The 23,841-nt window shown below is 48.5% G+C and overlaps 1 protein-coding gene across 2 annotated transcripts in view; it reads right to left on the bottom strand.

Annotated features, from left to right (window-relative positions):
- Positions 1 to 23,431, bottom strand: part of ANKRD24 (ankyrin repeat domain 24) — a 41,723-nt gene extending 18,292 nt beyond the window's left edge. The window contains exons 1-10 of one of the 2 annotated variants that reach the window (XM_084825422.1): positions 23,360 to 23,431; positions 15,347 to 15,477; positions 13,216 to 13,304; positions 10,878 to 10,942; positions 9,176 to 9,233; positions 8,018 to 8,088; positions 5,655 to 5,761; positions 3,959 to 4,146; positions 2,876 to 2,904; positions 2,664 to 2,756 (exon numbers count right to left, since the gene is read on the bottom strand). In XM_084825422.1, coding sequence (XP_084681548.1) covers positions 2,664 to 2,756; positions 2,876 to 2,904; positions 3,959 to 4,146; positions 5,655 to 5,761; positions 8,018 to 8,088; positions 9,176 to 9,233; positions 10,878 to 10,942; positions 13,216 to 13,304; positions 15,347 to 15,477; positions 23,360 to 23,428 — 900 coding nt within the window. In that variant the 5' untranslated portion in view covers positions 23,429 to 23,431. The remainder of the gene's footprint in view (positions 1 to 2,663; positions 2,757 to 2,875; positions 2,905 to 3,958; positions 4,147 to 5,654; positions 5,762 to 8,017; positions 8,089 to 9,175; positions 9,234 to 10,877; positions 10,943 to 13,215; positions 13,305 to 15,346; positions 15,478 to 23,359) is intronic. The other variant, XM_084825420.1, reaches the window with a different exon arrangement.
- Positions 23,432 to 23,841: the final 410 nt, after the last annotated feature.

The following is a 23,841-nucleotide window of genomic DNA, read 5'->3' as shown; positions in this document are numbered from 1 at the left end:
GCTGGCCATGCATTATATTAAGCAGGCTTGCAAGAAATGCAGCCTAGAGAGGGGAGAGTCCCCACATATGCATTTCATCCATCCATCCATCCATCCATCCATCCATCCATCTATTCACTCCATTTTTATACAGCCTAACAGTGGAAGCTCTCCAGGCACTTCACGGCAATTAAAACCATAACAGTCTTTCCAGATATCTTTCATATACCTTTTTGTATTCTAGACCACTGAAGAAGACCCATGAAACCCATTCAGTTATTTCTGGTATTGAATGATCGTACAACTTGATTTTGCCCTCTTCTATTGCTTAATGACTGTGCATTTGTAGCCTGTATAGATAACGTAATGTTATCAGACTTTTGGGATATTATTCATCTTCACCAGTTTACTCATTGCAGTTGTCTTATTGTGTCTTGGTTTGGGGATGGGATACATTTCCTGTTTGGTCTGGTCTGCTTGAATACCTCCAGCAACAGACAGCCTGCTACCTCCCTAGGCAGTTGATTCAATGGTCTGGCTGCTCTGGCCATTGGGAAGTGTTGTGTTTCTTGACAGCCAGTGTAGTGTAGTGGTTAGAGCGCTGGACTGGGAGCTGGAAGATCCAGGTTCTAGTCCCCACTTGGCCACAGAGCTCACTGGGCGACTTTGGGACCTGTCACTGACTCTCAGCCCAACCTGCCTCACAGGGTTATCGTTGTGAGGACAAAATGGAGAGGAGGAGGAACATGTAAGCCACCTTGCGTTCCTTGCAAGAGGAAGAAAGGCAGGATATAAATGCAATCAATCAATCAATAAATAAATAAATACAGTCACTGTGCTGGTTGTTGTGCCAATGATGCATGGTGGTTTTTGCTCCTTCCCTTAGCAAGAAGAGATGCTTCGTGTGCAGACAGGTCTGAGGTGAGGGTGGAGACTGGCAGGCCAGCAGCTGACAATGTCACAACAGCACTGACACCTCCCTCCAGTGAGGGAAATCAAAAGATATCTCCCTGTGCAGTTCCTGGAGGGGTGGAGGTATTTGTGTGGAGTGTGTGGTCACTCCATGGTGAAACGTTGCACCATTTCCACAGTTCCTCTTCCGCTCAAAATGGCTTCAGAGCAGAAGAAGGGCAGTCAGGCTAACCCACAGAATTCTGGGACACTATTTAGCCATGACAGTAAAAAGGATCCTCCAGTTTCAAAGGCACTATACCTTTGAACATTAACTGCTGGAAGTCAACAGTGCATGAAAGTCTACTGTGTTTAACAGGATCCTGGACTTGATAAGCCTTTGATCTAATCCAGCATGGTTCTTCACGGTCACCTGTGATTAAACAAGTTGTGTAGGTTCTTAAACCAATACAGGAAAAAAACAACCTGGCAAATCCGTTTTCTCAGGGAGAAAAGCTGAATATAAAAAGAGTCCTAATGGATCAGGCCAAAGTCTATCTAGACTAGGAATGGATGGGTCCGTTGGTCTTGCTGAGATCGTTGGGTTTTTAGGTCAAGTTCATTCTCCACATGCTTGTGACTTATTTAATTTAATTTAATTTAATCCACACAGAAATCCTACCTGGGGAATGCTGGGAGTTGTAGGACTGTTTTCTGTTTAAACGTGCACAGGATTGCATCCTTGGCCTCTTGCAAGCAGGGATGCATGAATCTGTCAACTCACGTTTTTCTCTATTTTTCAATTTTTCCAGTCTTAACTTTGGCCCCCCTCAGACTTTTGAGAATTTCTCCACTATTACGTCTGGTTTGTCCCAAACTTTCAGACGTTTATTTTTTGGCCTAATATACACATTTTTGCAAGTATTTTCCTTAACATAATGCATTTTGGAATGTTATTTTCCCTAATATGTGCATCTGTGTAGGCATTCTTTGATTGGAAACCTCTATTGTGAAATTCACAGGGGTGCGAATTGCAAAGGATAATTGTGTTTCAGTTTGCATAGTGGTTCAAAAGTGCAAAATTGGGGAAGTTTGCATTAAAATGTAAAGTGAACAAATTTCTCCCCTATCCCTACTTCAAGCAACAGAGTTCAGTGCCCAGCCCATCTTCATCTTTCATGGTAGCCCGTTCAACAGGTCAATCCTGCATGAGCAAAAAATACTAGCGTCTGTCTATTAGAACACACTGTGTCCACACCCCAAACAGCCATTCTTCTTTCAGAGCCACCTTCGGCTGTCGGGGGGCAGGACACACACAAACCCACACACACACACACACAGTACCCTATTATCTACATCTCTGTCCTAAATGTATGTATTTATTTAATCTATTTATTTATATATCACTTATCATACCTAAAAATATCTCTAAGTGGTTTACAAGATCACAAATTAAAATACATCATAAACAGTTAAAATGTTTAAAACCAAAGCTAAAAGCACAACAACTAATATGCAGACTCACAGGGCAGCACAGTAGATGGTTAAAACATGTCACAGGTGTCTAAAACATGCCTCAGTTAGGGCCTCCCAAATACCAGGGGGAGGACACTTCACAAGGAAGGGGCCACCACAGAGAAGGCCTGCTTCCAGGTTTCTGCCAGATGGCAAACTGCAGACAACCAGCAAGGCCTCCTCCGATGTACACTTGCTGATGAAAGGATGCAAGAGAAGTGCTTGGGTTCCCCCCCGACCCCAGCTCATCATCTGGGCATCTATTCAAATCCTCCTACCTGGTTGGGGGTGCTTGGAGGTGGTGGTGGGGCCTTCCTCTTCCTTGGGCTGTTGTTCTTCCCCTTGGACAGAGACTGCCGGGGGGAGGATGCCTGTAGGGGGGGAAAGAAGAAGAAGAAAATCTAAGCGAAGGCAAGGATGAAGAGACGCCCCCCCCAGCCTCTTGCACCAAACAAGAACATGGCCTGTGATCGTGGGCTGAAAAAACTACCTGCGAAGATAGTTCGGTTGATTCCTCTTCTGCGAAAGGGAGAAAAAGATGGGGAGGGAGAGAGAGAGAAAACAAGACCAGATTAAATTAGGTTGTTGAGGAACCACCCTATTGGGGTCAGCGTGGGGCGCAGGCATGGTCGGGCACCTGCTGGGGGCCCACTCCCCAGCAGGGGCCCACTGACAAGACTCCCTCCTGAAGTTGCTCCTCCTTTCCACCACTGCATCCTGCTTGTTCGCCTGCCTCTCGCTCCGGCCCAGACAACGCTGGCGGGGAGAAGGAGGAGCAGGAGAGGCCGCGGCCTCCTTGCTCCCTGGCGCTCTCCCTGCCGAGCAAGCAAGTGGGTAAGAAAGAGGATCAGGATCTAGGCAGCTGGGGGCAATGGTGGCGAGAAGGGAGACTCCTTGAAGGAGGGGGCCCGTTGAGGGTGTCTTGCCCCAGGGCCCATAAAAACCTGGAGCTGTCACTGCACCCAATTGTTTGGGGGCTGAGGACCCTAAGACATTTTGCCACCCTGAGCTCCCCCCCCCCGCCCCATATTGCATGACTAGAAATGTGCCCCCAAAGGTTTGTAAACTAGGGATAGTATAGCATGTGATGGTCAAGCTTGCTGAGGGTCTCCAAATTTTATTCTGACCTAGAGAATAATCCAGGTCAGAATAAAATGCCGAGCATAAAATGCTCACTTCTCGAGAAGTAAAGGTGTTGGACCTGGAAGTAAAGGTCCTGGTGGCAGCGCTCCTGTGTGTGTGGTGGGAGGCGTTGCCCGCTGTGGGGAAGGTCTTACACAAAAGGCATTCACACTGGTAAATAGGCAGGAATGCCACAGGTCTGCCAACAGATGTCTAATTTGTCCCTGTGAGGCTAGGAGTCCTGTCCCCACCATCCAAGTCAAGGGAGGCTCCGATCCTGCTAATACCACAGGTGTGATACTAAGTTTCTTGCTGCCCATCCCTTCCTTCATCCCTGTGTGAGGGACCGTGCTTCAATTCCTCAGGAAACTTTGGATGATGAGGGTGGCCTCTCCTTCTCCGTCAGCTTTTGGGCCACCATAGTTCAGAGGGGTGGGTGGGTGTGCCTTACCACTGGCCCAAGAGTGTCGTTGGACAGCGTCCTGCAGGTAGTGCTGGATGAGGGCGTTGCCAGTGGCCGCCCCATAGTGCGCCGCATCGTGGCCCGTGGCGTCGATGAGGCCAACCCGCGCCCCACCGTGGATGAGAACCTCCACCGTCTCCACGCTGCCGTTCTCGCAGGCCACCATCAGGGCTGTTCTGAAGCAAAGACAGGTCCAGTTACATTCAGAGAGATGGCTTTGGACCAAGGGGCGAAAATGTTGATGAAATAAATAGGAATGATGTCATCGTCGGTAATACTGAATCAATTGGGGTCTTCCAGCGTAGGGCAAGGGGGGACGGGAGAAGACTCGCATGGAAGCATTCGCTTAGTCACCATAGGTGAGCAAGAATTGCAGTCGGGCAAGTCAGCAGGTTGGCGGAGCTGGGACGGAGTGCTCCATCTCTCCTCCATGCCCAGCATAGAAACCAAGCAGGCTGTGAAGGAGGGCAATCCCCCCCTCAGCACCCAAAGGCATCATAAGGCTGCCACCACCCTGGGACCAGTTCCCCAGAAAGAGCCCAGGAGTGGCTCCCCTGTATCCAGAGGAGGTCGTATTGCCTTCCTCAGACTCTGAGGACTCAGACCATGGGAAAAACTAGCATGCCATAGCCACTCCCATGTTGTTGCAGCCTGGCCCCTTTAAGAGACAAAGCCTCAATCAGTAGGGAGGCGGTGCCAACCAGCCTAAATGCGGCCACACTCTTATTTAAGGCTCAGTTTTGCTCTGTTCCTTGTTGGCGCAACATACAGACACAACCATGTCTGGCCTCTAGCCCCGCTTGGAGCTTTTCATGGTGCTGCCACCGTACTCCTGTATGGCTTCCACCTGAACTATTCAGACGTCTGTTCAAGGTCAGACAATAGCAGAACCCTGTAACTCAGGCTATGGCACAGGGCATCAACAGAACCCACAGCCTCTGCCAGACCCCAGCAGGCTAGTGAACATTTTTGCAGGCAGTCAACTTTTGTGGTCTTATAGACAAGACTGCATTAAGGACCACCTCCTCCCTCTACAAACCCACTCATGTGCTTTGATCTTCACTGGAGTTCCTGCTCTGTATCCAATATCCATATTCAGAGGCAGTATACCATTGAATATCAATATCCGGGGGGACAAGAAAAAGAGAAAGGCTCTTGCCAACATGCGCTGCACATAGGCTTCCCTGCAGCATTCCACTGTCCACCATCAGAAACAGTATACTAGATCAGATGAAACATTGGTTCAATCCAGCAAGGCAATCTTTATGTTCTAAAATATCCACTGGGTAATTCCTAGAGCCAAAGATTTGCCAGGCCAAAATATCTGGAGGGCCATAAGGAGCCCGCCTCATCGCAAACTAAAAGAAAAAACAAATCCCCCAGGTTAATTGGTGGGGTGGAAAGGCTCCAAGTGGGTCTGGAGGCCAGACAGGGTTGTCTGTTTTGGCTGGCTGGCCACACCTCCCTACTGACTGAGGCTTTGTCTCTAAAAGGGGTCAGGCTGCAACAACATGGGAGTCTCACAGTCTCCTGCTCGCCAGAATGGATGGAAAAGCAGCTTGAAAAGTTGTTTGTTTGTAGCACTGGGTGAGACGGGGAATTTGAAGAGGGAAAGGGGTAGATGGAGAGGTGGCACACAGCCCCCTATAACCCCTTCCAGCTTCCTCATGGAAAAGGTTCTCACCGGCCCCGTTGGTCCCTGGCGTTGACAGCACCTCCACGGTGTAGCAGGTAACGGCAAAGCTCAGAATGGCTCATCTTGGCCGCTAGCATCATGGGCGTCGCCCCATCCTGCTGAGGCAAGGGAGTCATCGAAAGAATGGAAGGCACAGCCCGGTCAATTCTAGCCATGCAAGAGTTCTCCCTTTCCCTCTCTCTGTCTCTCTCAACAATGGCCCAAAGGGAAACTCCTGAAAAGGTCAAAACGCTCTGGAAGCTTTGAAAAATTGGAAGCCCGGCCAAATTAGAGCTGGCAAAAGTAGGATCTTTGGTCGCCATTTTGTACCCCACACAGAACTATTAGAACGGATTTATCAGATCTCGGGATCTGAAATTCCACACACGCTCCCCCACATCTCGATTTTATATTCATATTGTTGCACATCGCATTAAAGGCCTGCCACCCTTCCCCAAACAACGAGAAGTTCCAGGGCAGCACAACTGGGTTTCGATGAAGGAGTAAATAAGCCTTATGGTGTTTTTGTCACATTTGCTTTATTTACAAATATACAAATGGAGGAAACTGAGGCTCCGACAGCTTCCCAGAGAGTGTATTGTGCAGTTTCTGCCTTGTTCACTGCTGCCAAGACTGCACCCCAGTCTTAACTACTTCCAGCTGGAAACTCCAAACCCCTTGTCTAAAAGTAAAAATGCAGACTCCTCCAGATGACTCTAAACTGCTTCTCTGCCCTTTCCTAGTAGCTAAAGGCTGTCAGCTTCTCTAGCTCAGATGGGTGTTCCATTCCAAAACCTGGAGAGCGATTCCCAGCTTTCAGGAGACTATTGGCTCCCAATGGTGGAACATCAACTATTCATCCTGGACTATTTGCTATCAACAAAAGATGGCTGGCCAGCATCCATTACAGTACTACTATCCATTAAACTTTTGCATGATTATTTTTCTGTTTTCTCATATTTATGTTTATAGGTAGATACACACACACACACACACACACACACACACTTTGTTTTGCTGAAACTAAATGCACACACTTCAGTGTGTGGCAGCTGTGAAAAAGAAAAATTCCATGCTAGGGATCATTCGGAAAGGGATCAAAAATAAAACCGTGAATATTGTAATGCCTTTATACAAGTCTATGGTATGACCACACTAGAATAAACTGTGTAAGGTTCTGGTTGCCGCAGCTTAAAAAGGATATTGTAGAACTGGGAAAGGTGCAAAAAAAAAAAAAAGGCAATCAAAAAGATCAAGGGGCTGTAAAAACTCCTCTATGAGGAAAGTTTACAACATGTGGAGCTTTTTAGTTTAGAAAAAATATGAGTAAGGCAGGAAATGATAGAGGTGTATAAAACTATGCCTGGAGTGGAGAAAGTGGAGAGGGAGACGTAATACTAGAACCCGGGATCATTCAATGAAGCTGAATAGTGGGAGACTCAGGGCAGATAAAACTATGCACATCTTTTCATAGTGCATCGTTAAAGTATGGAATTCGCTGCCGCAAGATGTGGAGATGGCCACCAACTTGACCGGTTTTAAAAGCAGATGAGACAAATCATGGCGGATCATGCTATCCATGGCTGTTCATCAGGATGGCTATATATTACCTCAAGGATCAGAGACAGTATAGTGGGGAACACGCATGAGAAGCCGCTGTTGCAGTTATGTCCTGCTTCTGGGTTTCCCATTGGGGTTTGTAGCTGGTCACTGACCAAACAAAATGCTGTTTGGCTAGGCCTTGGGTCTCATCCAGCACGGCTCTTCTGATGTTCTTATAAAGAAACTCATAGGGTCCAAGGTCACAGGCAAGGACCCTGTAGGAATCCATTGTGTCTATACAAAAAGCTACCCTGGCTGCAACATTCACTTAATAGCAGAGTTGTGCATACTGTGGGTTTAAAGAAAACAAAGAACTTCTACATCTAGATAACAGAAACTGTGCCCCCATCCTCCAAAAAGCAGAATTTCTTACCTCTCTATGTAAGAAAAATGTCCTGATTGATCTTATTTTGAATTATTCTGTTTGCTTCTTTATTTTGTATTACTTTGCACCATTTATTCCCTTCTCTGGCTGTGGGATGGAGTATGTCAGTACCTTGTGCACATTGCACCAGATGTTTTCAACCTTCTACAAACCATAAGGGCTAGAAACCTAGTTCTAAGTGGAAACGGGGATGGCGAGAAAGCGGAATCTTGTCCATAAGATCCCTTTTGGTTGCTTTTCAGAGGTCCCAGGGAATCATGGTGTAAACATAGCCCCACTTAATGAGGGCTTTGATTTGGTAGTGAGAAAAATAGACTCAAAGGTGTCAGCCACCTATCGAGAAATGGGAATCTATCATGAATGGTGGGGAGGCAGGGGAGCTTACCTGATCCTTTGTGTTTAAGGCAGCCTTGAAATCGCAAAGGATTTCCAAACAAGAGATACATCCGTTGACAGCTGAAAAAGGAGGAGAAAGCATCTAATCTCGTATTATGATAGAGCAGGGGTGTCAAACTTCTTTCAGCCCAAGGGCCAAATTTCAGAGATGCTCTCAGGGGCCGCATCCCAGTGGTGGGCAGAGCCAAAGGCAAAAGGGGCAGAAGCAAAGGCCAGAGCTTGGACCCAAATCCCAGACTACCAGCATATTTTAGTTTAAAGCTCTCACTGCCAGTAATCATCCAGGCAATTAGCGATTGCATGAATTGCCTTTTTTCAGAGTAAATAGCAAGTGTGTGGGTCCTGCTGCATAGGGCAGTTTGGGGCTTTAATCCTGGCTGTAGTCCGACCGAGACTGGGCGGCCCGCCCTGGCGGTGTGCATTACAAGACTGCCCTTTGCACCAATGGAAACGTATAAATCTGGACGAGGACCACAGTGGGAGATGGAGAGGAGGGACAGAAGCTTTCTTCTGCGCCAGGGCCCTGATTTAGCTCACACACACGCACCTTGTGCCTGCTATTTACACTTAAAAATAAACAACGATTCGCACACTCGCTAATTGTGTGACCAGCGTCACTTCTGCCTAGGAGCCCCATGCAACTTCTAGCATGAGGCACACATTGCCTCTCTGGGTTGCCGTTTATCCTGCCCGCAAGGCCGGACCTGCCTTGTAGCATGGTGAAGTGACTGTAGGGAGGGATGCGAAGCCAGAAATTGGCGCCTGTCCGTTTTCACAATGCAGGAAGGTTTTGCATTGGCACCGGGAGTTCGAAGGGAGTTGTTGCTTCATCAGCGCCGCGGTTCAGATGGAGCTGGAAGCTCCGCCCTTTGCTGGCTTTCAGCCAGGCCTTAATCTAGGCAGGGGCTTGCATGCGCTTCCCCCTCCTCCCCAGGAGACTGACGTGCAGCTATCCAGGTCTGAGGAGGCCTCAGTTTCCAGGTCTATGCAGGACTGAACCCCAGCAAGTGTTTCCAGGGTTGTCCCTAGGGGCGGCAGAGAAGCACCATGGAGGCTCCACTTCATGGTGCAGAACCTCTTGGGCCAACCGTTGCCTGCTCAGTGCAACAACTTGCTTCAGGGAGTTGCAGATGCACACAGAGCTAACCTGCATGGTGCAGCGCTGTCCGTCCATGGCTGTCCACCACATCAACAGAACAGGAAGCCTGAGAGAGGAGAGAGAAGTTTAGCCTGTCTTTCTTTCTTTCTTTCTTTCTTTCTTTCTTTCTTTCTTTCTTTCTTTCTTTCATGTATTTATTTCATTTAAAATATTTCTTGGCCGCCTTTCAGAGCAGAAGCCTTCCCAAGGTGGCATACAATAATAAAACATGTCAAACCAATACAATATTATTCTGGCAGGCCTTCCCTTTTTAGAACTCTCGTTCCTCTGTGTTGACTGTTAGATACTGTATTTATGCTGCGTTGTTTTTATTGTTGGATTTTTTGTTAAATTGTTTTTAACTTTGAATGCCCCCTAGAGTATTTGTATATAGGCAGGTTATAAATTGAATGAATGAATAAATAAAAGCAATAAACACACACACAAAACACAATAAAAACAGCAACAAAACCCCACAATAAATAAAACCAGCAACAAAACCAGTAATAAAAACAGCAATCATATTAGGAGAAGGCCAGAGTAAAATAATGCTTTCAAGGCCTTCTTAAAAGCTTGCAGGGATGGACGATGGCGGACCCCTGATGGCAACGTATTCCAGAGGTGTGGGGTGTCAGGGTTGGATCTGAGCCCATAGAATCCCAAAGCAGCTCTGATTCTGAGGAAGAGATACAATCCATGGGAGAGGAACCCGCTCGCTTTTCAGAGGCGCAGCTGGAGGGATAGCCCCCCCCCTCACATTCCTGGGAGCAACAGTGACCCTGGCATGGAGAGGGAGGAACAACTTGAGTTTCTAGATGCGAGACGCAGGCACAGAGACAAATGAGAGGTTGCGGGCACTGAGAGGAGGCGCTCAGCCTGACTGGTGTGATGACAACAGCTGCACCCCAAGGCCCCACGGGATAGGGGGGGACTCTCCCCTCCTACTCCTTAAGTTCAGAGACTTGCCACGCTTTTCTCCAAACAGAGACCAACTGACATCCTACTCTTAGATTCCCCTGGTAGGCTGCTCCTTTGTATTTCCACTTAGTCTCAGGCAATTAGCATCTGTAAGCTTCATTAAGTTGAATGGAAATAAAGCATTGGAAAGGAGCCCTTTTGTCTGCGTGTTGATTCTGGCTACTGGAGGATTTCAGAAGGCAGCAGGGGCATTCCTGACATGGGGCCACTGCAGAGAAGGCCCTCTCACAACCTAACTGCTCTCACAGGTGGGCAAATCAGAAGGGCCTCTCTTGTAGATCTTAAAGTACAGGCAGGATGATATGGGTGAAGGTGGTCCTTCAAGTAATTCGGGACAGTTCTACATGAGACTTTTTATTCTGCACCTTTGCTGAGGCTTCTGCTTCTGGATTCTTTGCGCGATTAAAGTCAGCTCCTTTACACATGCTTGGGGGAGGTTGTTCCAATACACAACCACTAAGTGGCACTGTGGTATAGCGGAATTGTGCAATTACACTAGGTTGCTATAATGCCATTCAGAAAAAATACTAGACTTTCCTTGTTAGGAAAAAACGTGATAACGGTTGCAAAGCACGGGGGAGGCTCTGGAGGAGGATGACAGTGTGTAAAGGACCTGCAAACCTGTCACTTGCGAATGGTGGTCCTGTTTTTTTAGCAGGGGGAAGATTCCAGATCTCCAGCAATCACTGGAATATTTCAACACTGACATGTGATTCTGGACGAAGATTATTACCTGCAACAGCTTGCTTATGCACTGCGGGTGGCCATGCTTAGCCGACAGATGCAATGCCGAGTAGCCTGTGATGGAAAAGCCCAAGAGAAGAACAGCAAGATGTCTTTTGGCTTCAAACTTTGAAACGGATGAATCTGCCAGTTACAATTTCTCTCTGCTCCTCCGTTTCCCCGCCCTAAGTTTGTCCTGTGCCCAGTGGAGCCGCCACCAATTTGGAAGTGCAATCACTCATCATGACACTCCCCATAGCCACGCCCCCAAGGAGAGTCTAAAACTGCAGTGTCGATCCATATCAACCAAGCAGTTCTAGCTGGTTTCATCTCCACCAGGAGCAGGTCTTTTGCAAAGCGAACAGGTCTTAATTGCCCATTTGAGACCGAGCCACCCCCAAAAGGCTTTGCTTTGCAAAAGGGAACAATATATTGTTGCTAGGAAAAGTAATTATCTCTCCCCCCTGCCGCACCACCCTATTGTGAAAATTGCAGCTAAGCTCAGAGGGAACAGAGAATTCTGAGGTGGGTGGCAGATAAGGTCAGCATCCTGGCTAATAAAAGTGCCCCAGCATTTTGACCCTGTGAGTCCTGTCTTCACTACGCCACGACCTGCCCCATTTCCACATCAGTTCGCAACCTTAAAATCAAAGTCTGCACAAATATTTGTATGCAGTTTTGTGTGCATTTCTCCTTATATACTTTTTTTGTACGCATTATTGCTTAACATAAGTATTTTGTATCTTTGCAAACATGTTTGCCTAATGTACACTCTCTCTTTTTTTAAGCACTTCACCTTCATAGAATGCTGTTTTGTGATCCCCCCCACACACATGTACACATTTTTGTCCACACTTCTCCCCCCCACCACCACCATTTTTGTATGCACTTTGTTGTTGTTCGGAGAACCACATCACAAAATTCACAATATTCTGGTTCATTTGGGAAGTGCAAACTTGGTATGTTCTTATAGAAATGTGAACTGAACAACATTATTTTCTATCCTTACTTCAAACTAGCTTAACCGTGCAATCCTGGGCATGTCTACTTGGAAGTAATAGGGCTTGCTCCCAGCCAGTGTGTATAACAGGGAGGGGGAACATGTGGCCTTTTGGATGTTGTTAGACTACAAACCCTATCATTGGCTATGTTGACTGGAGCTGACAGGGGCTGGGGAAATCCTGGTTAGACAAGTTCATGGAGGAAAGGGAGATTGGGGCCTTTCCCGAGTGCCCAAATATCAGAACGTGTACAATCAAAATTTTTGAGGGCAATATTGGGTGTTCCTAGGGATGCCTCCAATGCAAAGATAAGATTAGAGACTGGCCAGATCAAAATTGAAGCTAGGGTTGGGTGGCTATTCTTGTGTACCGGCTTAGACTGTCATATTTTCCTACTGGCCTTGCCCCGCTAATTTTGCAAGACGATTTTAAATCCAATTGGTTTCAGTCAATTGAGCAGAAAATAGCTTTCTTGGGTCTTCCCTTGTGGACTTTATTAAATACGGGCTTTGAACAGGCAACAGAGACTATCAAGCAGCGCATTGCAGATATTGAGAGACAAAGTGATCTCAATAGTGCCCCAGAATTCTACCTTAGGGAGGACTACAGATACATCATAATAGCTGCACCCGATCTTGAACACCTGGAACTGCATAAACATAGAAGGGCATTTACCTTGGCCCGCCTAAATGGACTCCCCTCGGCGGTTTTGGAGGAATGGTAGAAAAAGATCCCCTGGTCAGACCGCCTTTGCCCTTGTGGTATGAAACAGATAGAAACTACAGAGCACGTTTTGCTGTGGTGTATATTTTATAGAAATATGCGTGCTGCACTCATCTCCCAATGATGAATCGCTTTCCGGGACGTACAGGACAACAATATACCTACATATTGTTGTCTGATGCTAATTCAACATTTACGTATAGTGTCGCCAAATTTTTTGCAGCCACAATAGGTGTTCGAAGAAGGATGCTGGGGGAGCTCGGACTTACCTAGCTGGATGAAAGATAAAGTCTGGGGAGTAATGCCATCCACCCAGTATAGCTGATATGCATTACATTGGTACTACGCTGTGTTGAAGTGTATATTAACTTGATTGGAGATATATGGCAGATAATTTTAATGTAATCCTTTTTTGGGCTGGTCTTTGACCATAATAAAGTTTTATCTATCTATCTATCTATGGAGGAAAGGGAGAAGTCCAGCTAAGGCTACTGGTCATGCCAACCATAATCAACCCCCAGGTTGAGAGGCAGCATGCCTCCGAACACCAGTTGTGGGGGAACAGCAGCAGGAGAAGGCTATTTTTGCACCAGCCACCCTGCAATGGACACCGAGCACACCCACCTGCGCCATCGATGGCCATAGCATCTGCCCCATGAGCCAGCATCACCTCTAGGCAATCCACACTTCCTCTCGTAGCGGCCAGATGGAACCTATGGTGCAAACCAAAGACCCTGTTAATCCACAGTCCCCAGGGCCAGATTAGGAAATGGGCTAAGCATTCTAAAGAGGAAGGCAGGGGAGAAGGGTGGCAACCTAAGTTTGAAAGCCTTCTGCAAGCGATCAGTTCAGACATCTGGCAAGAGGGGTCTGTTTGCTTCCTGGCAGTCACTGGGCAAGGGGGGGTATCAGAAAGAGAGGCAGACAGGCAGAAGGGGGTGGGGGAGAGAGAGAAACGGGGTGGCAGAGAGAAGAGGTGATGGAGACAGAAGGGATGGCAGAGACAAGAGAGAGAGAGAAAAGGGAGTGGCAGAGAGAAAGGAAGGGATGGCAAAGAGAGAGAGAGAAAAGAAGGTGGCAGAGAGAGAGAGAGAGAGAGAGAGAAGAAGGTGGCAGAGAGAGAGAGTGGGAGAGAGAGAGAGAGAGAGAGAGAAGGGATGGCAGAGACATGGAGAGAGAAGGGGATGGCAGAGAGACAGAGAGAGAAGGGGATGGCAGACAGACGGAGAGAGAAGGGGATAGCAGAGAGAAAGAGAAAAGGGGGTGGCAGAGAGACAGAGAGAAAAGGAGGTGGCAGAAAGAGAGAGAGAAGGTGATGGCAGAGAGAAAGAGAAGGGGTGACAAAGAGAGAGAGAGAAGGAGAGGGGGTGGCAGAGAAAGAAAAAAGGAGGTGACAGAGAGAGAGAGAGAGAGAGAGAGAGAGAGAGAGAGAGAAGCAACGGCTCTACCCACCTTTGGTTGTGGTCCTACCAACTATCACCAGCATATGGCTCCTGACCTATTAGCCCTGTGGAAATGCGGCCCTGGACAGAAAAAAGCTTCCTCAACCCTGGAGTAAGGATTCTGCCCAACTGAAGCTCCTACTGAGGTTCCTATCATGGGGTGTGGGTGGGGGAGGCATGTCCCACCTTGCTCTAGGTCTTGTCAAAATTGCCAGTAGTTTGTAAGCTACAACAGTGGTTTTTAAATCTGGTATCCTGGGGGAAGAGGACCCATTCTACATGGACTGCCACTGAAGACCCTTCCAAGGGATGTGGGGAATCGTTATCAAGCAGGACACTTGGAAAGCCCCTGCCACCGCACCTCACCCCACCTGCCCCAAGAGCCCCAAAATGTAATGTGGAGCGGGCAGGTGAAGGAAAGAGGTTTCCAGTCCCTGGAAGAGTGTCTTTCCCTGCTGGGCACAGGAACTACATGTCCCAGAATCACCATCCGGAAAAAAAACAGTGCATCATTTGTGCCAAGGGTGAAGTCCCCTTGGAGCAGAGCGCCGGTTGCCAGCACATGAGTACACAGCTTCTGAACCTACTGCCGATGGCCTTTGCCTCTTTGTCCCCCTCAACCCAGCTCCACACCTGCTTCAGGCTGCCCACCTTACTTCATAAATGCATTCATGCAATCTTACCTGTTTTGTGCTCAATTGATTTACTTTTTCCTCCGTGAAAAACTGCTCGGAGGAAGTGTCAAGGGGGCGACAATGATGGACTCCAGGTCCAGCCAATCATCGCTGGGCACACAGACAGAGAAGAACCCTCAGCTGCAAGCTGAAAGAGCAGTCCGCCTCACCCCGCTGAGATGGATCTGCAGGCAGCGCTGCAGGCAGGTGCCCAACCATGCCTACCCTTGATACCAGCCTATTTGGGGCAGATGGGACAACTGCCCCAAATGTGGCATATACCACAGCGGGGACCGCTGCTAAAATGTGTTCTAAGGACATCAGAAGAGCCTTGCTGGATCAGACAAGGGTCCATCTCGTCCAGCGTTCTGTTCGCACAGTGGCCAGCCAGCTGCCCACAGGAAACCCACAAGCAGGACACGAGTGCAACAGCACCCTCCCTCCCATGTTCCCCAGCAACTGGTATACACAGGCATACCACCTCTGATACTGGAGGGGGCACATAGCCATGAGTACTAGTAGCCATTGATAGCCTTCCCCTTCATGCATTTTTTTACATTCACAGCCTCCACCCCCCCCCCCCAAGGTATCTTGAGAACAACTGGCTGAGAATATCTTTTAAAAAAGGAATTGGCTTACGCTGATTTCCCCTCTGAGTCCAGTTTGGTGGGGATGAGGCCCTTCCGGAGGAGGAGAGAGGAGACACGATCCGCATCATTGTATTCTACCGCCTGCAGCAACTTCTCGTCATTCTTGCTCCAGTCCTGGCTCTGAAAACCAAGAGGGAGAGAGTTACAAAAAATATAAATATGTCCTTCCACAAAGACACTTCTATTTTATTTACAGCCTCTCCAACTTCGGGGCCCCGATCCAGAGACCTTCTGCCGACGGAGCAGCATACCTAGGGTCACCACCTACACACTGCGTAAAAGGAGGACGAGGGGGACACCGAACTGCATAATTTTTGTATATGCTAACTTATATGTATAGATGCAAATCTGGAAAGAACGACTATAATTTTAAATAAAAATACATCTCTCCGTTGTGGAAAAGACCATGATTAGAGATGGACAGATCGCACAGTTTTGGTGTCGCTGAGATGACTGGGTTTTTTGAGGTCAATCTCCTTCCACCCCGTTTCCGCATGAGCTTGCAGTTTTTGAAAATGAATGTATGGAAATTTGTACACAATTTTCGGCATTTGCACATCCAGGGATGCCTTCTTAAATGTATTCATTTTGGCGACGCACACACCCATCGACTAAAGTGTATTTGTGCCTATTTTGGAAATGTTCACATTTTCCTTGGTGCGTTTCCCAAAGGTGTGCATGTTTTTGTTTGGTTTGGCCGAACATGTCGCCAGCTCAGAAATGTCATCCTGCAGGCAAAAAACTAGCAAAGCTCGAACCCTTCCAAGGGAAAAGCTGTGTAAAGCAGTTTGGGATTACAACCCCCATCATCCCCCATCCAGCTATGCTGGTAGTTGAAGTCCAGCATATCTGGAGAGCACGAACTTGGGGAAGCCTTGTGTGAAGTAATCTTTTAATTCAACAGAACTGAGAGCTCCTAAGAATTCAGCCATGCCGTTTTCCATAATGTGCTATTCCAGAGGCAGCTCTGTATTTGTGGCAAATTGGGCAGCGATCCCCTGCCTGTCCCCCACCCACCTGTGGCAGAGAGATCCCCAACAAACAGGACATTTGCTCCAATGTGCTGCTGACAAGTCCCATACATGATCGTCTACTGGCACCACTAGCCCTAATGGGCACCAGCCATTCCATTTCCCCCTCCTCATAATTAGTTGGCATTCTGCACCCACTGAGCAAGTTCAGTCCTCAGCCGGTGCCTTTGGGGTTTCTCCCCACCTGACGGGCTTTTTTCCCAAAGCCTTTTTGCACTTTTGAAAACCCTTGAGGGTTCCCCGACCCTACTTACACCTTCCTCTTGTGTGTGTACGACGCCATTTTGGCTATTTAAACATCACCTCTGAACATCAAAAATAGAGGGAATGATGATCCTCAGCTACACTAGGACCCAGGAGAAGGGTTCCTGCATTCCATGCTAACTTTCCATGTCTAGGAAGATTATTATTTTTTAGGGTGCAATCCTATCTGGATGCCTGTCACCTTCAAACTTGGGGGCCTGACGGGCATCCTATGCAGAGTGGGAAAAGTGCAGACGCAATCGTCCCCCCTCTGCACTTCTTCTGCTCTGCATTTTTGCTAGGCGGGAGTGTTTGCCCGTCTAGCCAGGGCTCTGCAGAGTGGGAGGAAAGGAGGCTAGGAAGGGCTGGGGGTAGCTCACATCCTCACTTCCACAGTCCCTCCCCACCCATAGAACCACCCCCTTTCTGTCCTCTCTGAGGTCACTTTTGTGAGCTCAGAGAGGCAGTCAGCGTGGTACTCTCTGCACCAGAAGGGAGGGGAAGGGGGTGCAGAGCTCGGACTCCTGGGTTTGAGGTCGGAGCACTATGTCTGACCTCGGATCCAGGCATCCGAACTACCCCGTGCCCCCCCAGACGCTGTCTAGGGCCCATAGGATTGCTCTCCCCATGGAGGAATAGTTAGCACGCAATTTCCCTGCACCTGCAATCCGCAGTGCTGCAATCCAGGAAAAACTGCCCCGAGTGCAACGTCTGCATTTTTTGAAATGTGGCTTTAAGTAGCTAGTGAAGTATGTTTAGCCCGAGGAAGGGACGATAAAGGGGAGACGTGAGAGCTGTTTTCAAATATCTGCAGGGCCTTCGCACGGATGACAGAGCAGACTTACTCTTTGCTGCTCCAGAGGGCAGGACTTGAACCAAGGGGTGGAATTGGCAGGGAAGCAGATTTCAGCTACACATTGGGAGAAACGTCCTGATGGTAAGAGTGGTGGAACAGTGGAATAGGGCTACCTTGGGAGGCGGTGGGCTTTCCTTTGTTCGAGGTATTTAAGCAGAGGCAGGATGGCCACTGACGTGGGAAAATACCACTTGCATTGTTAGCATGGGAATGTGTTGTTGAGGTGCCGAGAGTCATATGGGTAAAAGGACGTAGTAATTGAGTCAGAGCCAGAGGACGGTGGCTGATTAACTTACTGTGCATGAGTCGCAATGCCTCACAGGGCCCTTGTCTCTGGAAACTGGAAAACTTCCTCTGAAGGAAGTTTGTCACCCCTTGACTCAGCGCCGCACCAAACACTGGCCAATGCTGACGTCATGTGCCTTGTTTACTTGTTTGCATAAATGCCAAAGTCGCCTATTGTTCTGGGTCCAGTCCCGAGGGGCCGTGTTGGCAACTCTTGACTGCACCACACCTTGGTGTTTTGGTAATCAACATCCACTCAAACAAAAGTCTGTGTCTGTTCTCTGGCCGAGCTTGGCAGAAGGGTAAAATTCTGCAACACCGTCTCTCATGGACCCTGCACTACAGATTCTGATGCTCTCCAAGGCCTCTTCCATAATGGTAGAAGAGATCTGAGTGGAATCTCTAAGGCTCAGGGAGTGGGTCACAATAACTGGTCTGCCTGCAGTGTTTGCCTTGGCCTGTTGCTCCCCGACCCCACCCAGTTGCAGAGGAGGGGAGGTTCACTTGCTACAGGGCCCTTTGGCCCCCCACCAAAGACTCAGCTCTCATAACACACACACACAGCGCAGCACCACAGCAACACAATCGCTCCTCATTTCCCCAGATTACGGATAATTCTTTCCCATGTTGGTGTTAATATTCCCCAGATATCACCTGGTTGCTGTGGCTACAGTTAATCCCCACCGAGGACCAGGGCCCGCATCTGTACCTGATTTCGATGTGTACCTCTGAGCATTGACGGGAACACTTTGCCGTAAAACGGAGGCGGTCCCCGTAGCCTTTGCCAAGCCTTCGCTAAATCTCCCCTTCCCCACTTGACTGCCCCCACTTGTCTTTTGGGGCCCTGTCTTTTCTCCCTGTTAAACAGATCAGCCAGTACTTTAAGGGTCGGAGGGGTGCCAACTGCTCCGTTTGTTTGTTTTAACAAACACCCTGACTGAACTCCATAGAAGGTTTCTTTAGAACAAGGAGATGGCTCAGTTTTGTCCTGCTAACAGCCACCCTCTGTAGATCGATGCCCAGAGGTTCAAGCTGAGAAATACCATTAGCAAACAGGCTTAAAAACGCGGCAGGGTTACCAACTTTTTTTTACTGGCTTCAGCTCCTCTGCCTTGAGCAGCAGCTTGATCTATTAACTTTAGCCAGTGACTGTGCTTGTCTCTATGACAGGCAGAGCTCCATCGGCTGATTTTTCTGCAGATCGATCAAGCTAACGAAATCTTTCATAATACCGGTGCCCAGTGGGGGTCATCCCATAAAGCTGATGGGCGGGAGATACAGGAAAAATAAAAGGACTTCTTCACACCACGCATAATCAAACTATGGAATTTGGTGATGGCCACGAGTTTAGAAGGCTTTAAAAGGGGGTGAGACAAATCCCTGGAGGAGAAGGCTATCCATGGATAGTAGTCCGGATGGCTCTGTGCTACGTTCAGTATCAGAGGCAGTATGCCTATGTGCACCAGCTGGTGGGGAACATGGATGGGAGGGTGTTGTTGCACTCCTGTCCTGCTTGTGGGTTTCCACTGGGCAGTTCATTGGCCACTGTGTGAACAGAATGCTGGACTAGATGGACCCTTGGTCTGATGCAGCATGGCTCTTATTATGTTTTTTTTGGGGGGGAATGAAAGAAGTGGCAGGGAAAGGCACTCTGTACATGCTCAGGCACCCTTGTAACATACTTCTTCATAGCTGTTTCTAAAAATAACTAGGAAGGGGGAGAAGGGGACACTGCATAAGAGCCCTAGCTGATCTGCCCAAGAAGGATCCTTAAACCTGAGTACGTGGTCCAAGCTGCAGGGAGAGACACTCTGCACGTGCTCAGAGGCACACCTCTTCATCATCACAATACTTGTTATCTGTTTCTTTAAAGAACAAGCCCAGCTGCACAGAAAGGACAGGGCAATGCTAAACGGGCTGAAGCATGAGGCCTGGGGATGTAAGACCACCATCACTGGTACTTGGGAGATGTTGCCCCTTTCCACTTTTCTCACTTGCCACCACCAGATTCATCACCAAAAATCAATACAAAGCTGGCAAAGCCAGTGTCGCTCTTGCCCGCTATGGTACGGGCCACAGCTCAGTGTGATGGAGCCCTTGCTTTGCCTGCGGAAGGTCCCAGGTTTGCTCCCCAGCTTCTCCAGGCAGGGCTAGGAAAGAATCCTACCTGAAACCCTCGAGAGCCACTGCCAGTCAGTGTCGACAATACTGGGCTAGATGGGCCAATGGTCTCACTCAGTATAAAGTATGTTCCTATGCTCCTAGCTCTCCCTAAGGATGGAATCCTTTAGACGGGGCGGGGGGAGTCCTACAAGTCCCAGGATCCCCCAGCCAGCATGGATGGCTGGGGCATGCTGGGATTTGTAGGACTTTTTTCTGTCTAAACATGCATAGGATTTCACCCTATGGCAGCTACGACCACAAGCTAAGGATTGAGGGGAAGGACTGTTGGAGAGGGGGCATCTTCCGAACACCTGTGTAGCAGAATCGGCACAAGACAGTGCAGGAAAATGGAACTCACCCCCCTTTCATGCTGCAGTAATATTAATAAGAACAACAAGGCAAGCGATTGGCCATTATGAAATCCAGCATTAACCAATAATCACTCCCTCTATTACTGAACATGGGTGGTGAGTGCCAACAGGATTAAAGTAAAAATGGGCCCACTGAGGAACAAGAGGGGAGGTACTAGCATGCTTGGAAGAACCCAGAGCTTTGCATAAGCATGACAAAGCTAAACAAAAACTGTGGGGAGAACCTCCTCACAAAAAAAAAACAGCCGAATGAAAACTGAGCATGTGCTCAGTAGCAACACTAAATGTCTGTTAGAAAAGAAAGAAGGAAGGAAGGAAGGAAGGAGAGAGAGAGAGAGAGAGAGAGAAGAGGGATGGGATGTCCTGTTTGGAGGAACAGCTGGTTGGAACCCTGAACAGGAAAGTGGGGATGCTGCAATGTTTTGTAGCCTAACATTCCCCCATATTAGGCCTCTCCTTGCTCTGTAGGTTTATGGAGTGGGGCAGACATCTGCTCAGTTTACAGCCGAACTGTTTATTACAGTTTGCGGCGGGCCTACAGTGTGCAAGATATCTCATCCTTGCAGTTCATCAACTGCAAATCTCTAATAGCCAGAGAAGTTGCCAGGCCTCTGGAGCACAGCCACACCCTTAAAATCTCCTTAGCTGGGGTTTAGAAACTAGGCTACCAGAGCCAAAAAGAGGAGGACCCCATCAGCAAGTTTCTGGGAAGCTGCAGGAAGAGGTGCTGGATCGAGAGGGAGAAACAGAAGGCCGGATACCCGCTTTCCCTCCCAGCTGAATGTCTTCTCCTCCACATTTAGGTTACCATTTCCCAAGGAGATGGAAACTCGAGTGGGGGCGCATTAATTTGCCTCTTCCACATTGCCAGAAAAGAGGAAAGGCTTCTCCCAAAAAGAAGCCAATAGAGGACACAGATTTGCATGGCATTTGCATATGCTAATCCATACGGATAGATGCAAATTTGGACAGGATGATTATACTGTAAACAGAAGTACCAGACCAGGGAAGACAGTGACCAGGTGAGCTGTGTGCCTGCTCATTCTTCTATCCAGGAGCTAACAGGATGGGCAACTCCAAGACCCCAGAATGGTCTCTTTTCTTAGGGCTCTTCCCCTTTAAAGTGGCCAGCCCTTCAAACAGAGAGCACCTTCAAAGCCAAAATGAGTGAGGGAGACAGGAGCAAGCATAGGGAACATCAGGGCCCACTCCAGTTGGACTACTCTCTCCACCCACCCCAAGATGAGAGGTGAAGCAGGGCCATTCCACCAGTCCTGCTGAAAGCTCTACTTATTTTTTTCCTCTGCCCTCCCCTTCCCCTTTTCTTCGTGTGTCGTGTCTTTCTTAAAATTGTAAGCCTGCAGAGCAGGGACTATCTTGTTTACCAATTGTTTGTAAGCCATTCTAGGTGCCTTTTGCAGTGGGGGACTGAGGAGTGGGATAATACATAAATAAATAAATAAATAAATAAATAGCCCTGTCCTCTGTAAAGTAGGACATTCAGCCACCCTAGGCAGGGGACACCCACAATGTGGGGTAGCTGAGGGAAGATTTCTACACCCAACACCTAGCCCTTCCTTTCAGTAGTTCAGGCATTCACAACAATTCACCTACTTTGTTTCACCAGTCCTCACATAAGGTAGACAAGAGTCACTGTGCTCATTCTACAGATGGAGGGGCTGAGGCTGAGAGAGTGGGCCACTGGATGACCTCATGGCAGAAGCAAGATTAAAACTGGGGGCTTCTTGATTTTTGATTCAGCCTCTCTAGCCCCACATCGACCCCTACCCCCCCACGCCCCCCTTTTGGGGGACAAAACAGCCGTGACCCAGTTGTTGGAAGTTTTTGCAGGGTTGGAGTCATTCAACTGAATCAGCTTAACTCCACCCCCAAATCTCCCTCTCAGCTATTTTTTAAGCCTGGCCTACCTTGGAGGGTGGTGGGGATGAAATGGGATAACCACACACACACACACACACCCCTACCTACCTACCTACCTACCTACCTTTGAGGAAGGATGCAGACAGCTAAAGCAACCTTTGCAAGATGTTAATGCAGGTTCACCTACAAGCATGCATTTGAAAAGTCAGGAGAAAGCCAGCCTGTTCCCCACCGTAACTAACTATAGGGAAAATAGGAGGCAACTGATCTGAATTAAGAGATTCTCAAGTACATACTCTTGGAGAAGTGGCGGAGTGGGGAGTCACAAACTGCCAAAGGGCCCAAGAGGTTCAGCTGGGCTGATGAAACCCAGAATACAGAATGTCAGCTGGGATGGAGGTGAATTTAATAAGGTAGGTGGGTGGGGATTGAATCCAGGAGACCTGTGTTCAGATCCTCCACTCAGGCATGAAACTCATTGGGTGACCTTGGACCAGTCACTATCTCTTTCCTAACCTACCTCACAGGGCTGGTATGAGTATAAAATGCTGTGTGGGGAGGATAACATGGACACAGCCTTGAGATCCTTAGTGAAAAGGTAGGATGTACATGAAATAAATATGCCTAATAATAATAATAATAATACATCCCATAAGAACAATCCCATGGTGGGAGGGACAAAAATAATCCCCTTTTTTCCTATGCAATACATAAGGGTCATTCAGTACATTCTTCAGAGCTGTCATCTTCTGGAATAAGGGGTGTTATTTTCCAATAAGGAACAAATGCATGGATTTAATGTTTGCCGCAGCACCTATTTCTTTTCTTCGTCTTCTTTTCCCGGCAAAGGCTCTATCGATACAGAAAGTGACCATACATGCACATCTGCCACTCTCTGAGCATATACAGACTGCATTCCCCCTCTCCTTCCCTCCACCCCAAACAGCCAATCTCCCTAACCACCTGAGGACAAAAAACGGGAAGGGAACCTAAACCGGGGCGCCTCTCATTAAAAATAAATAAACCGGGTAGGTGGGGGTGAGGTGCATCCCAGGAGGAGGTCTGGGGATGAGGAAGAAGATGGTGCAATTATAGGGAAGGGGGGAGGAAGAGGAGACGCACCAGAGGGAGGGGCTCCCAGACTGGTGCGGGGGGGGGGGAGAGAAACATACCGCGAATGAGGAGGCGGCGCAGAAGCAAATCTGCTTCATGGTTCCACCCAGGAAGTAGCGAGTAGCCATCCACCCGACCCATCCACCACCTAGCCCAGCAAAGGAGGAGGACAGGAGGTGACCGTGCGGATGAAGGATGCAAGAGGAGGGATGCTTCCCTGGCCCTGATGATGATGCGCCAAGCCGGGTTGCAGCGGCGGCGGCGGCGGCGGCTCAGAAGAGACGTCGCACTCCAGTGGCTGAAGGGAGGCTGGTGCATGTGCGGAAAAACCTCCCTTCGAGGGAAAACGGCCCTCAAGCCCACGCTAATCAATCGGCACTTAATTTCCTAATAATCATAGCAAGAAGTGCGATGGGAATCCATCTCGCTAGCCCAGCTTTCCCCAAACAGGTGCTCTCCAGATGTGTTGGGCCCAGTATCCCCCTCACCCAGCGTGCTGCGAGTTGTGGTCCAACACATCGGCTGTGCCCGGCGGTCAGGC

This window comes from Heloderma suspectum, chromosome Z (genome assembly GCF_057233095.1).
Source record: "Heloderma suspectum isolate Gila_16-S chromosome Z, 16-S_ref, whole genome shotgun sequence".
NCBI classification, from domain to species: domain Eukaryota; kingdom Metazoa; phylum Chordata; class Lepidosauria; order Squamata; family Helodermatidae; genus Heloderma; species Heloderma suspectum.
This window is presented reverse-complemented; position numbering and strand designations above follow the sequence as displayed.